Source organism: Tyto alba, unplaced genomic scaffold, assembly GCF_018691265.1.
Source record: "Tyto alba isolate M040663 unplaced genomic scaffold, T.alba_DEE_v4.0 Super-Scaffold_17, whole genome shotgun sequence".
NCBI lineage: Eukaryota > Metazoa > Chordata > Aves > Strigiformes > Tytonidae > Tyto > Tyto alba.
Window position 1 is genome coordinate 20357028 of NW_024881279.1, and position 12593 is coordinate 20369620.

The 12593-nt window shown below is 38.6% G+C and overlaps 1 protein-coding gene across 5 annotated transcripts in view; it reads right to left on the minus strand.

Moving 5' to 3' along the window:
* Positions 1 to 12593, minus strand: part of FBXW11 (F-box and WD repeat domain containing 11) — a 76890-nt gene that overhangs the window by 19611 nt on the left and 44686 nt on the right. For all 5 annotated transcript variants that reach the window (XM_042790156.1, XM_042790155.1, XM_042790154.1 and 2 more), the window contains 2 exons: positions 6422 to 6608; positions 5499 to 5589 (listed from right to left, as the gene is read on the minus strand). In XM_042790156.1, coding sequence (XP_042646090.1) covers positions 5499 to 5589; positions 6422 to 6608 — 278 coding nt within the window. The remainder of the gene's footprint in view (positions 1 to 5498; positions 5590 to 6421; positions 6609 to 12593) is intronic.

Here is a 12593-nt window from a genome sequence, read left to right on the forward strand (position 1 = left end):
AACCTTTCTCATCTCTGCAGCTGTAATGATCACAGTGACACCCACTGATGGGTCTTGCTGGTTTTCTCTTGAAAGATTCCCATTTCCACCAACTAGGTCTAACACACTTAAAAGTAAAATTTCAAGCTTCCAGTTACAGGTGCAACATCAAAATAAACTAACTTTAAATGGACTCCTGCTTACACCAGAACAATAGAGGAGAAGTACTGCTGTCAACTTCCTGATCTAGAGAGGAAATTTTAAAAATACAAGCCAACAGCAATGAAAACAGAGCAGTCCTCTGAGGCACTTCAATGACACATGCATCTGGACTAGACACAACACCTGACAGAGAACAATGCTTCTGAAAAACAAGATTATTGCACCTTTTATATTCCACCGGAGACGATAACTAAGTTTATGCACAACACCATAAAAATACAAAGTTCTATTTAAAGAGGTAGTTATCAGCCCCTATTAAGAGCATAGGGGCATTCAAAGTACTCAAACAAGAACAACAAATCCCTTTCTCAAATCTGCAGAAGAAAACCAGCAGTCTTAGGTGCCCATCTGTGTAAAAAAGTAGGTGTGACATGGGCAAAATGAACAGAAAAGCCAAGCCAGGGATCTGTCCCATGCTAGGGGCATCTGGAAGAAGTTTTCTGCCCTTTTCAGGTGTGAGAGCTGAAATCTGTGCTGTGCACCCCAAGAAATTTGTCCTTGCTGCTCAAAAGTCTCTCCTTTCCTCAGGCAGTTTCAATTTTAAGAAATGCCTTTTGGAAAGTGCCTGTGGAGTACAGACTTCCAAGTCTGGCTGAAAAGATTTCTAGGCATATAATGCTGACCAGGTTCTACACACACACACACACACACACACACATAAAATTTCTCCAGCACCCTAATTCGAACAGCACTAAACAAACCCATTTCCCTCCGAAATTATACACTGCAACTTTCACAAGTAAAGATCTCCCAATGCTGGCAGTGTCTTAGGGTGAAAACTGACATTTTCCCCTTTTCAAATTTTCTCAATGCTTTAAAATTTCAGTTCCAATCCTAAAATCTGAACTTTTTCAAAATTCAGAAGAACACATGGCGTTTATCTGATGGCCTGGTGCCACATTTCCCTAAAGACTTCAGTGTAATCACATTTTAATTCTCACCTTAATTAGGTGGACCTAAGTCTCCATAGAAACAAGATGAGGGCACCTGCCATGTGCCTGAAGATAAGGGGAACATTTATGAAATAAGTCTTCTCAGCCCATCACAAGAAATAGATACTTGTGCTAATCCTGAGGGGAAAACAGAATAGTTGGCCAAGCTTCACAAATAATATGGAAAAAATCCAGGGACTTGGGGTTCTGGAATCAGCAGTATTAAACTTCCCATCCTGGCAATGTGCCGACTAACACAGTCCCATTAAAACAGCTGACCTTCCCCACAGCGCTCTGGGACTGCACCCGGGCACAGGATCCCCCGCACCAACCAGATCATCTCCGTAAACAAGGTCTTGCAAATCCAGGTTCAGTTTTCTAGGATAAGCCCCAAAGCAGGTTTTCCCCTTAAAAAAGCTCCTAAAGAAGCTTGGCAATTCAACATCTGACTTGGAGAAGTTTAAAATTACTGGACCACCTCTTGTGAAATGAAACCTAATTAAATATTTGGCTTCACAGTGGAGGTAGAGAGTAACCACCTCTTTCCAAGAATTTGGTTTCAGATCTCTAAATGTCCTCTTATTTTCAAATCCAATGATTTCAGAAGTGACATTATGTTCCTAAAATGTGTTTGGCATGAAATAAACAGATATTAGCACTAATAAGTTTTCAGAGAGGCAAGGGAACCTCACTTTGCCAAAGCATTGCCTGTATTACCTTGCAGCTAACAATGCTTTGTGGTTGCATGGACTTTTAACCCAAAATGCAAATAGAGCCCAAGGGAAAGAATTCAAATTTGCTATTTATCATTCCTCATTTTTCTTTCCAATTGTTAATTCAGGTTTTGGATTACTTTACAAATTCTGTCAGTCAATCCGAAGGAGAAAGACCTTTAAGCTTATCTCTACCCACAACCCAATTTAGTACCAGCTGCAGTAAATTAATAACTCTTATAATGAGAAACAGTCTAGCAGAATTTGGTTAATCTTTGTGCTCCACAGGTAAAATAGTGAATGGCAAGGTTTCTGTGTTACATCAAATGTATTATATTGTATTAAAAAAATCAAGTCCTTTAGACACAAGATAAATGTCTTATAATAATACTTACATAATTATATAAATGCTAATATGGTAGCCTTTGGCTCATCACTAGATCCCTAAACTCTGACCCTCTGACAGAAACAGGAAGATCATATTAGAGGTCCAGGCAAATATTTGAAGAAAAAACATTTTGTTATTCAGAGGTACAAAATTCTTCATCACAGCTAAGATGGAAGTCTCATTTAAGAGCTTCTGCACATTGCTTTGAAAAATGAAGGAATGGGAAAAGCATGAAACTGAGGGAAAACATAACTTTAGGCTTAAAAACAGAATAAGGGGAGGAAAAAAGTTAAGAAGTACTCCTAATCTTATAGATAAATTTTGTTGTTATTGTTACCCACCACCTGCATTTTTTAGCAGAGATAAAAGCTTCTTTTGACAGCCCTTTAGGGAAGCAATTTGTGAAAGGTGCTTTAAAGGATGATTTATCAGAAAAATTGTAATGGACTTTTGGAAATGGAAGAATTATCAGACCCTCAACTATTAGCAGAAACACTAACCCCACTCCAGGCTGGAAACCTGGAAAACAGAGATATTTCAGAAGGCTTGAAGGAAATATGTAAACAGGGAAAAAATTTGATGTGGCACAATACCCACGTCCTCCTGCCTTCCCCCTCCAGTTCAGTAGCTTCGAAGAACCAGGAATGGGGAAGGTGCTGCCTGTATAAACTGAGCACTGATGATCCTGGAAGTAGCCATCAGTGTTCAGAGAGAGACTTCATCAGACAAAGACGCATTTGTTCCCTGAATTGGGGCAAACAGAAGCTTACACTTAACTTTTGCTAACGTGAAGTTCAGAGGCAAGAGTGCACAGCTGACAGGCCCTGGCTCCTTTCAGCTTCACTGCTCTACCCGAGTATCCATGGGCCATGGACAGCATTGAGGTTAGTTGCCAATACCTTAAATTCTCCCCCAAGTGATTGACAACCACCAACAACCAAAGGTTTTTCATAAGTTTATAGACATGAGCATGGAATGGCAAGTACAGAACTGCAGATTTTTCCTGAACAGCCCTAATTGTGCTTCTCTATTCTTGCCTCCCTCCATCTGAGTGTGGGACACACAGGAGTTCCCTGCACACTCCCATAATATTTAACATCGTTAAGGTTACAAGCATTAGATAGAAACTACGGAAATCGTATGTAAAAGTAGCTGGATTGCCAGGCAGTGTGGAATGGGCAGAAACTATGGCAACAGCTTACAGTTTACTCTTTGTACACCACAGAAAAGACAACTCTTTTCCCACGCTCATTACTCACATTACTATTTTTAAATACTAGTGGCATGGCACATTTTTCATACAGCACACTATACCGTTCCAGCTCCATCTCAAAGCTTGCCACCAGATAACCCCTTACTCCGCATATTCTACATTTATCACATCATCCACTTGAGCATTATAAATTTTTATTTTTCATTATACGAGTTGAAACTGTGAAAGAAAATTAGGGTTCAAAAGAGCATTATAAATCTGTGTTTCTTGACTTCCAAACACCAATGCATTTGCTATCCATTTTGAACGCGTAAGCCCTTACCTTCCAGGCCATGCAGTGCAAATTTTTCTCCTAATATATTTATTGTTAATAGAATGAAATTTAGGTTTTTTAAGAAACATGCTCATTAGTAAAATATATTTATAGTACCACACCCTTTCCCCGCTCCCAGCTACTCAGGGACTGAAAATTTTTTACATTTAATATTGATATTGGTGATGAGAGAAGCATGAGGGTTTGAGGGTTTTCCTACTTGTTTCATACTAGCAAGAACTGTCCAATTCAGAAGCTTAATTTCTGTGCATCATACTAGCAAATCTACAGCAACTAAAGAATCAAAGTATTAAATAGCAGACTGTGACAGTTCAAAAGGCCTCAGAAAGTCCTCAGAACACCCTTAAGGAATGTTGCCATCTTGCATAATAAGAATTCCTTCACAAACGTTCCACTTTGCATAAACAAGTGAGTTTCAGAAGAATAACTTTAAAGTGTGAGTTACAATAATGCTGAACTCTTCCAGTGTTCTACACAAAGGTTTTCACATTGCTTTTTTCCCATTTTACTTTACTGAACTATGCCAGAATTTTGCAGAAAGCTAGAAAATGTCATGTTAAGCGTTCTCCTTAATCCTATGGGCTTCTTATTGCAATATCACTCTGTCATTCCTTACAGGGAGAAGACATCTCCCTTCATATAATAAAATGTGTACCATTCAGCTCACAAGTAAATATCAAGTTTGATCTTATTTTGCCTAGGCTAAATTTCATGCTTAGTTCTTTATCTTTAAATGCTTATAAATTGTGTAGCAAGGGTTATAAAAAAAAAATATTTGAAAGCTGGAGTATGTTTTCCAGCAGATATATTTTACAGATAGGTTAAGAGCTCTGAATAATTTTGTTTACTGAGTGCCAAGCAACACAAATTCACATTTGCCATAGCAGAATGATTCCATTAGTTCACATCTGTCTTAAACAGCAAAACATGTGTTTCCCCACTAATGAATTTCAGACCAATAATTTCACATCCATCACGTGGTTGAAATAAATCCATTACAGTCTGTGGCATAACTTAGGAGTTTTGTGGTTGGGTACACAGAAAACAGACAGATTTTCTGCCAGTCGACAGAATACTAAGATGATCCTGATTTATCAGAAACATTTTAAAATGAGCAAGTGAGCCCAACTTTGTAAATCTTAAGCAAGATAAGCAACATTTTATACTGAAGAAAAAAACCAGTAATTTCTGCAGTTTCTTTACCAGGGTTTATCATTGCAGGACTGACCGTTGTTCTCATCAAACCACTGGAGGGGGAAAATCGCACATAGTGAAGGAAGCTGTTTTGCAACAGTCACCACTTTAGAAGTAATACGTTACTAAATGAGCAATGTTTTAAATGATTGGTGTTTAAGGCACTAACCCTCAGATCACCTAAGTAAATGTAACCAATACATTAGAACGTTTACCAATATGTGGAATTGTCTTGGAGTAGTGTGTCCTAAAACAGCTATTTTATTAAAATCCGTAGTCCCAGAAGAACTCCAAAAATCTTCAAATGCAAAAAGGGTGGAGCTAACACTTAAAGTTACTGCACGTCCTGTAGCAGTAAGTTGCTGAGGGTGTTTTTTATATTGTCTGAAGAGCCAGAGTTCACAAAGTAGTAGTGATACAGATATATATGATATGCTTCAATGCTCCAACATGCACCAGCTTTGAAACACTACCAACATGCAACATCATTTCTCCTGAAGATGATATATATCAGAAAACATACCTCTATATCCTGTATTATCTTTGGGTATAAGGACCTGTAAAATGAATTTGGGGGGCCATCTGTTGGTCTGTTTTTAAACAGGTACTGATCCCTAGAAAGAACCAGAAACATATTTTTCAGTGTACCACAAAGAATCCAAACTTTAAAGGAATTCAGAATCTGCACAGAACAAAACCTTATGACATATTCTCACAGAATACTTGTAAGAATTTTTAGTACTGCTGTTACAACCCTTGTGACTTTACAATTTGACAGCTGTATTTAAAATGTCCAAGGCTAAAAAGAGAACAGGTGTTTTCCTTATGGATTTCCAAATTAGGGTTCACTCCTTTGTAAGGCTTTTAGCCAGCAGGGTGTCATCCTCTCGCTCTTTACAATATGCCTTGCATTTTCTTAGGCATGCCACTAGAGAGCACAGAAAAACAGCTTTCTAAAGCAGAACACCTCATCTCTTCAGATACTTGGTAGAGGATAGAAAAACTCCATTGCCACAGACACAAATGGTTTCTCAGAGAGAGGCTTCTGCAGCTCAATCATTTATTTTACACTTTAAGCAAAAAAAAAAAAAAAATTAACTGGAAATACTTCATGCAAGAAAAAGCCCTTCAAAACATATTGTTGCTAGTTTTTTGTGAGCTAATTGTTAGTTCTCCCTACAAAACAGAAATTACAAATTTGCAGACAGACTTACCGCAAGAAAGCGTTGAAAGACACTGGTGCACAAAAAGACAGGAACCAAAGCCAAAGTAGAAATGGGAGCTGGCAGCTTTCGCCACAGCTACCCACACTAGTCCATAGCAGAGATAAGAATCTCAGTGATACCAATTTACTATAAACTTACTTTTTGGCAGAGCTCGTGATTAGGGAAATTTGTAAAGGAGAACACTGTAAAAAGTGAGTTTAGTTATTGTCAAGGTACTTACCAACCCCTTCTTTCTGACAGTCCCTTCCATAGCGGATCTGTGCGTACCATTCTTTCAATCAATTTTTTCCATAGCATTCCCTCAGAGATGACTCTCTGCCATTCCTTACATACCAGCTCTGCCGCACAGAGTGATCTGGCATCAAGATAGGAAAGGATGTTTTCTGCTATGTGATCTAAGCCTTGCTCTACAAAGAAATAAAGGCAATCAAAACGTCAATGACTTCACAGAAAACTACTAAACAAGTTTTGCAATACATTCAGAGAAAGCCAACACTGCTTTAGGGCACTGGAGCAAGGTGATAATTAAATTATCATATGTACAAGCACTAGTCACAAATGAATCCAAGCTGTTACAGCGAAACATCTTTAACACTTTCCTCCTTTCCTAGCAAGACATGACTCCACAGGAACAGAGTCATGTCCAGCAGAAGCATGAGCAAAGGTCCTGCAAAAACTTCCTTGCATCAAATGGAAGGATATCTTTTCTACTTAAGTGTTTTCTGTAACCTGCAGGTGCCAAATCCACTCCTGAATTTTGTTCGGAACTCTGGTGGTAGAGCATATGCCAGAGATACCATGCCCTGCAGCCTGGTGTATGGAGGTGAAATCAATGAGAATGACAATAATTCATTAATTACAAATGGTGCTTTAACATCCAAGGCAGTTATTCCAATTCATGGTTGACCACCGCTAGATTCCATACTTAGGGAAATTACTACTGAATGACTTATAACAGAAGCTGGGGGTTTTGAGGCTTCTCTTCAGCTAGGCAAAAATTCAAGAGGGACAAGTTTTTTGAAGCAAGTTCAAGCTGAGTAAATCAGAACATAACATTCAATACAGCGCTGATTTGGGGGCCAGTGGATGCAGTTGTTTCCAGTATGAGAATCAGCTAAGAAACCTCAGGATCAGCAGGAGTCAACTCTCAAATAATGAGAGGTGACAGTTTGGCTTCTGCACCCATAGATTCCAGTGCAAAGTAAATTTAGTTTAGCTGCACAAAGATTTCTCAATGTATTTACAACAGCCATAAGAACAGATATTACCTTAGCATCATTCCCGCATCTGCTGCTCTCCCACCCTCAGGGCGCGCTACCTTCCATGGCAAGGGAGCGAGGTGTGAGTTTGCGTACTGCTGATTTGACAACCCTAGTCTTACTGGGTGGGAGAATGAGTTCAGCAATATACCAGAAGAGAACTGCCAAGTAAAACAACATTACTCCAAATGAAAGCCCTTTGGCAGCACTTAAACATCCAAGAAACATCTACCTGGGCGACTCTCATGCTCTCATTTCACCTGCAGCATCAGGCGTGTTGGTCAACAAGCAGTACTCGTGGACCAAGGAAACACTGACTTTCATCATGAAGATCCCAGCTACCAGAAGCAGCTTATTAACCCCTGTGGTCCTTTTATATCATGGTAGGGTTAGATTTAAATCGTAAATGCACTCATCACACTAGCAGTTCAAATATATCAGAACTGGGGTCCTACCCATGGATCCACAGCTATGAAAGAACATGCTGCAATATCTTAATTCATAAATACCAGTTAATACTTATCCAAAAGCACTCGGTACTTAAGCTGAAGCTGATAGAAAGAATAAGCACATCAATAAAGATGATGAATACAGTAAGCTGCCACCACAGATCTATCAAGAAATAAAACAGGTGGAACACTGCATGCGTTTGCTTATGGTCTTTGCCTAGATCTGGTCTCCTGCTGATGGTGTTTGATTTAAAAACGTGACTGTTGTTGAGTAAAGGTACATACATAGAAACCACTTTGATAATACATTCACACTAAATTTAAAATAGCAATCAAACTTTTCTTGTTCATATTTCAACTAGTGTCACTGGTTCCACAAAAAAAAAAAAAAAAAAATCACTATTAAGTCTGTTACTTGTTTCAAAGGACCTGCAATTTTGCTTTCCCCAAAACTTCACTAAATCAGAGATCTAGAAGAGCTTCCATTTTCATGAATAACATATGCCAGTTGGCCAAGCATGAAAAAAAATATCTTTCAAACTAGGAGATGACAACCTTTTTAATTTTCCACTTTATTTCATGACAGCTTACTTTAGGCTTCAAATAGTAATGAAAAAGAAACTACTGTTAATTTTTTAAAGAATTAAAGAAAGTGTGTTCATATAGTCCTCTACTAAATTTGGCATGGCCTTCAAAAATGAACAGCAACACAAAGGAGAAACCAATATATGTAGTTGAAGAGCATTTGTTCATTTCTTCTACATAATTTAGAGAACTATAAAAAGGCTTCAGAGAATGGTGAAAGCTCCTAGCAATGTAAACTGAGTTTATGCAAATTTTTCAATACCAGTCATAACAACATAACCAAATAACTGAAATGCAACAAGGTCCAAACAACTGGTGGGTCTCAAATCTGACCACTTCCAAACCAGCAAATTCTCTCCTAACAATACCATGTCTCAGAGCAGCTTTAAGCTGCACCATCTCCTACATGAGCACTTTGAAGAAAATACCAGGGCATTTAAATACATTGTAAAAGTGCTCTTCCAGTGTGCCACTTCCCAATCTTTCTAGTAAATAACAACTTTGCGATTCTAAATACTGTTTACTTAGGATATATTTATCTTACTGTGATGTTATGTGATTTGAAGCAGTTCTCAAGGTTTTTCCAGAAAATACAATCATTGCAAGGTCATTTTCAAGAGTTAGTTTAAAATCATGAATCCTTGGGTATCAAGAAGACAAACTAATTCATTGTATAAAGGGGAGGACACAGCTAGATACAAATAAAGAAAACAAACAGGTCTGTTGAGTAAGCACTTCTCTGATTTTGAAGGTTACAGGTATGAGCAGGGCACACACCATGTTCTCATAGGAACATATCTAACAGTTATTTTAGACTTCAGTACAAAATAGTCATGTTCAACAACATAAGATCAGCCTCTACAGAGCAAGTGACCATTTAATACATTTATCACACCGTAATCACCCAACACAGTGCTCTACATATAGTTTTTCCCAGCACAGAGCACATTATGTTTTGAAGAGGAAGAACTTTCTACATGAAGCATTTCAGCTCCCAAAGCAAACAGTGCAGAGGATATGACAATTAACAGCCATAATTGCAAACTCTGCATTAGCAGAGCAGCACACTGAGGTTCCTATACAAAAGGTGTTTAAGGCTCCCATTTCACTGCACCAGTTTTCTTTCAATAGCCATTATACATCACCTGACCCCAGATCACCCTCTCCTCCCTCTCAAGAGTATTAAGTTAATGCGTTGACTATCCTCCCAGCACAGTTCAGGGCTAAATGTGTATTAATATTTACCTCATATAGGGATAGTTAGTCAAATCATTAGGTAATAAATGAGACTATAGTGCTAAGAAATGACAGAATTGATAATTCACTTCAACCAATATCAGGCTGCTATGTTTCAAGGTTACTAACTAAACATAAAAATGAATGACTGAAAAGCTTGGAAGAAGCTAGAACCACCTACGTTACAGTTAAACCAGCAGACCCAGAAATTACTAAAAAGAGAAGAAAACACCTTGATGCCAACGGTGTTTCTGCAAAATATGGCAGAATGACAAGTGCACTGACTTTCAGCTTCCAGCTCTCCCAGAGACACAAGGATGCTGTCGTGTCCCTTTTGTGCAAAAGGCATTTTTAATTAGCAGTGGCGTGGCGGAAGAACAGCGGCACACAAACTAACCTTTGCAGATGACCTTAATTCCCCTTTGTTAGAAGAAAAACACACTCCAGCTACGCCTGCGTTCCAGAAAAGCCGAGAGCACAAGATACACTGATGACAGGCAAATATTTCAATGTCTGCACTTTTAAGGTGTAAAATTCTTTACTCATGCACCTGAAAGATTGCAGGTGAATGCGCAAATGAATGATGTTTAAGTTCATCAAACAAACCATCTGTACAGCCAAAGGAACACCTGTCCTTATGCACACTGTGGTCAAAACACCAGTGTTTATCTCTAGTAAAGATGGGATGACAGGATCTATGCTGAACAGGTGCCCATCTACTGGATGCTTTTCTCATTCCAAAGTTGAGAAGTGTAATTTTGCCGAATTGGCATCATTTGGTAAAACCATCGCCACATGTATACTAACCTCAGATGAGAGAAAATTAAATGCTTTTGGACAAAGAGCACTAAAGCAAACCATAACTCTGCAGTTATTTCAACCATGTACTTTAAGAAAGGTTATGGGACAAAGTAGCCATGCTGACCCTTGAATATATTGCTAACACCCTGCTTACAGTTTTGAGCCATTTTTGAAATGTAAAGATCATGAACATGTCAGATGTGAAATGAACAATTGCCAAGGAAGAAAGTGTCAGACTAACATAAGCTGTTCAAATGATATCCATGCACAAAAAAAATATTTTCGAAGTTTATCTGTTACTGCCATCTCCTGGCAACAAACTAAATAATTATCCTCCCCTGAAAGAGAGATGACAACTCCAAGGAGCTGTAAAGTTACCAATAACCAACCTCATAAAAAGGCTACACTGCAAAGCATCCTTTGAACTCAACAAGTGCATCGTTCTGTCATTTTTTGGTGGTGGTGGTTTTGGGGTTTTCCCCCTATTCTAAAATACCTGTACCATCTTCCAGGAGATGCTGAACATGTCAGCTTGGGAGTGAAACTTGAAATTCCTTTCAGATTTAGGACTGCTGCATTACTTGTTTTTCGATAGCAGGCACGTCTTTTTGAATCAAGAACATACACTTTAGGAGCTTCATATGCAGCACACAGCGTATTCTATTATTAAAAATCCCTGTCATATTTTAAATCATTTGTGAGACTAAGAACATACATGTCATTTAAGTAGTTTCAGAAGAATTTGATTTAGATGACAATTTTGAGACCATAAAAAAAAAGGTATTTGGATCACAGCCATGATGGTAGACAACACACATCAGGGCTTGCTTTCTATCCTAACACCTTTTAGCATGAGATAAACATAGGATAGTTGAAGTCCATGGTTTTACGATTTCTTAATTAGAAATTAATGTGATGGCTGAGTAATACAATGTGTGCATTCATCAATTTATGTTCAACTACTTTTAGTTTTCTTTTCCTTGTGAAATACAATTTTTCAAAGAGATATTTCTCCAGATTAAATACCAGTGCGCAGAACTGATTAAGAATAATGATACATGACAAAGCAGGAACATTGTGCAACTGTTCAGTCTTTCACACAACTGTATTTGAAAGAGCAATAACTAATCTTCTGAAAAACAGTTGTGAAAATCTGGATCCAAAGCTACCTCACGCTTCAAGTCTGGAAAAGCAACCTGTACGATGAAGGTATCACCAACAACTCATCCAAAAAACTAAGCCTTTCTTGGAGGGATCAATGTTGCCATTTCTGGCTGTCGACAAGAAGATTTGAAGCAGGGGTGGCGAGCTGGCAAACGGCTGCAGAGGCACCAGGGGTCATTAATGCCACCTCCTCAGGCAGAGGGGTACGCGCCTCACCGTGCCACCGGAGAGCTGGTCCCGGCGGCCCTGGCCAAAGCCTCTCCACTTCGGGAACTGTGTGACAGTGGCTGTGCTCCAGAGCACAAATGGGACTGGGTATTACACCACGTTTGGTGGCTTTCTGTGGCATGTGAGGAACTGAGAAATATCAGGCTAAGGTCCTTCTCAAAATCCAGTATTTAAAAAAAATCATTTCACTGTAACATACATACCAAGCATTTAGAGACAGGGCTAGAACACTGTTCCTAAGGAGAGTAACTCCCCAAATAAACTCAAAGAACGTAGAAAAATCTTCCTTCCTAAAATGACTTTTGTTTTCTACAGGTTAGGAATGTTCTCAACAAGATTTAGACTTGACTGCAATCTGCAGAAGGACGTTTTATGGAACTATTGTTTTATGGAACTATCAGACCAAATGTTTGGAGAGACAAAAACCAGAGTGATCAGTGCTCACGCTTGTTTTTATTCACTTCACTAGCCCAAGGCTTTTTTGCTTGTGGTGTAATTCTAGTACCAAATGTTCATTAATGTTTAATTGAACTAAACCAACGTTTTCAATAAAAGCTAACTGTAATCAGCTACCAAATCTCCACACCAGCAATAATCTACACACGTATGCATACCAATCTGGGACTGTACACTTCTAACACACACAACCTGTTCATTATGAAGCCAATAC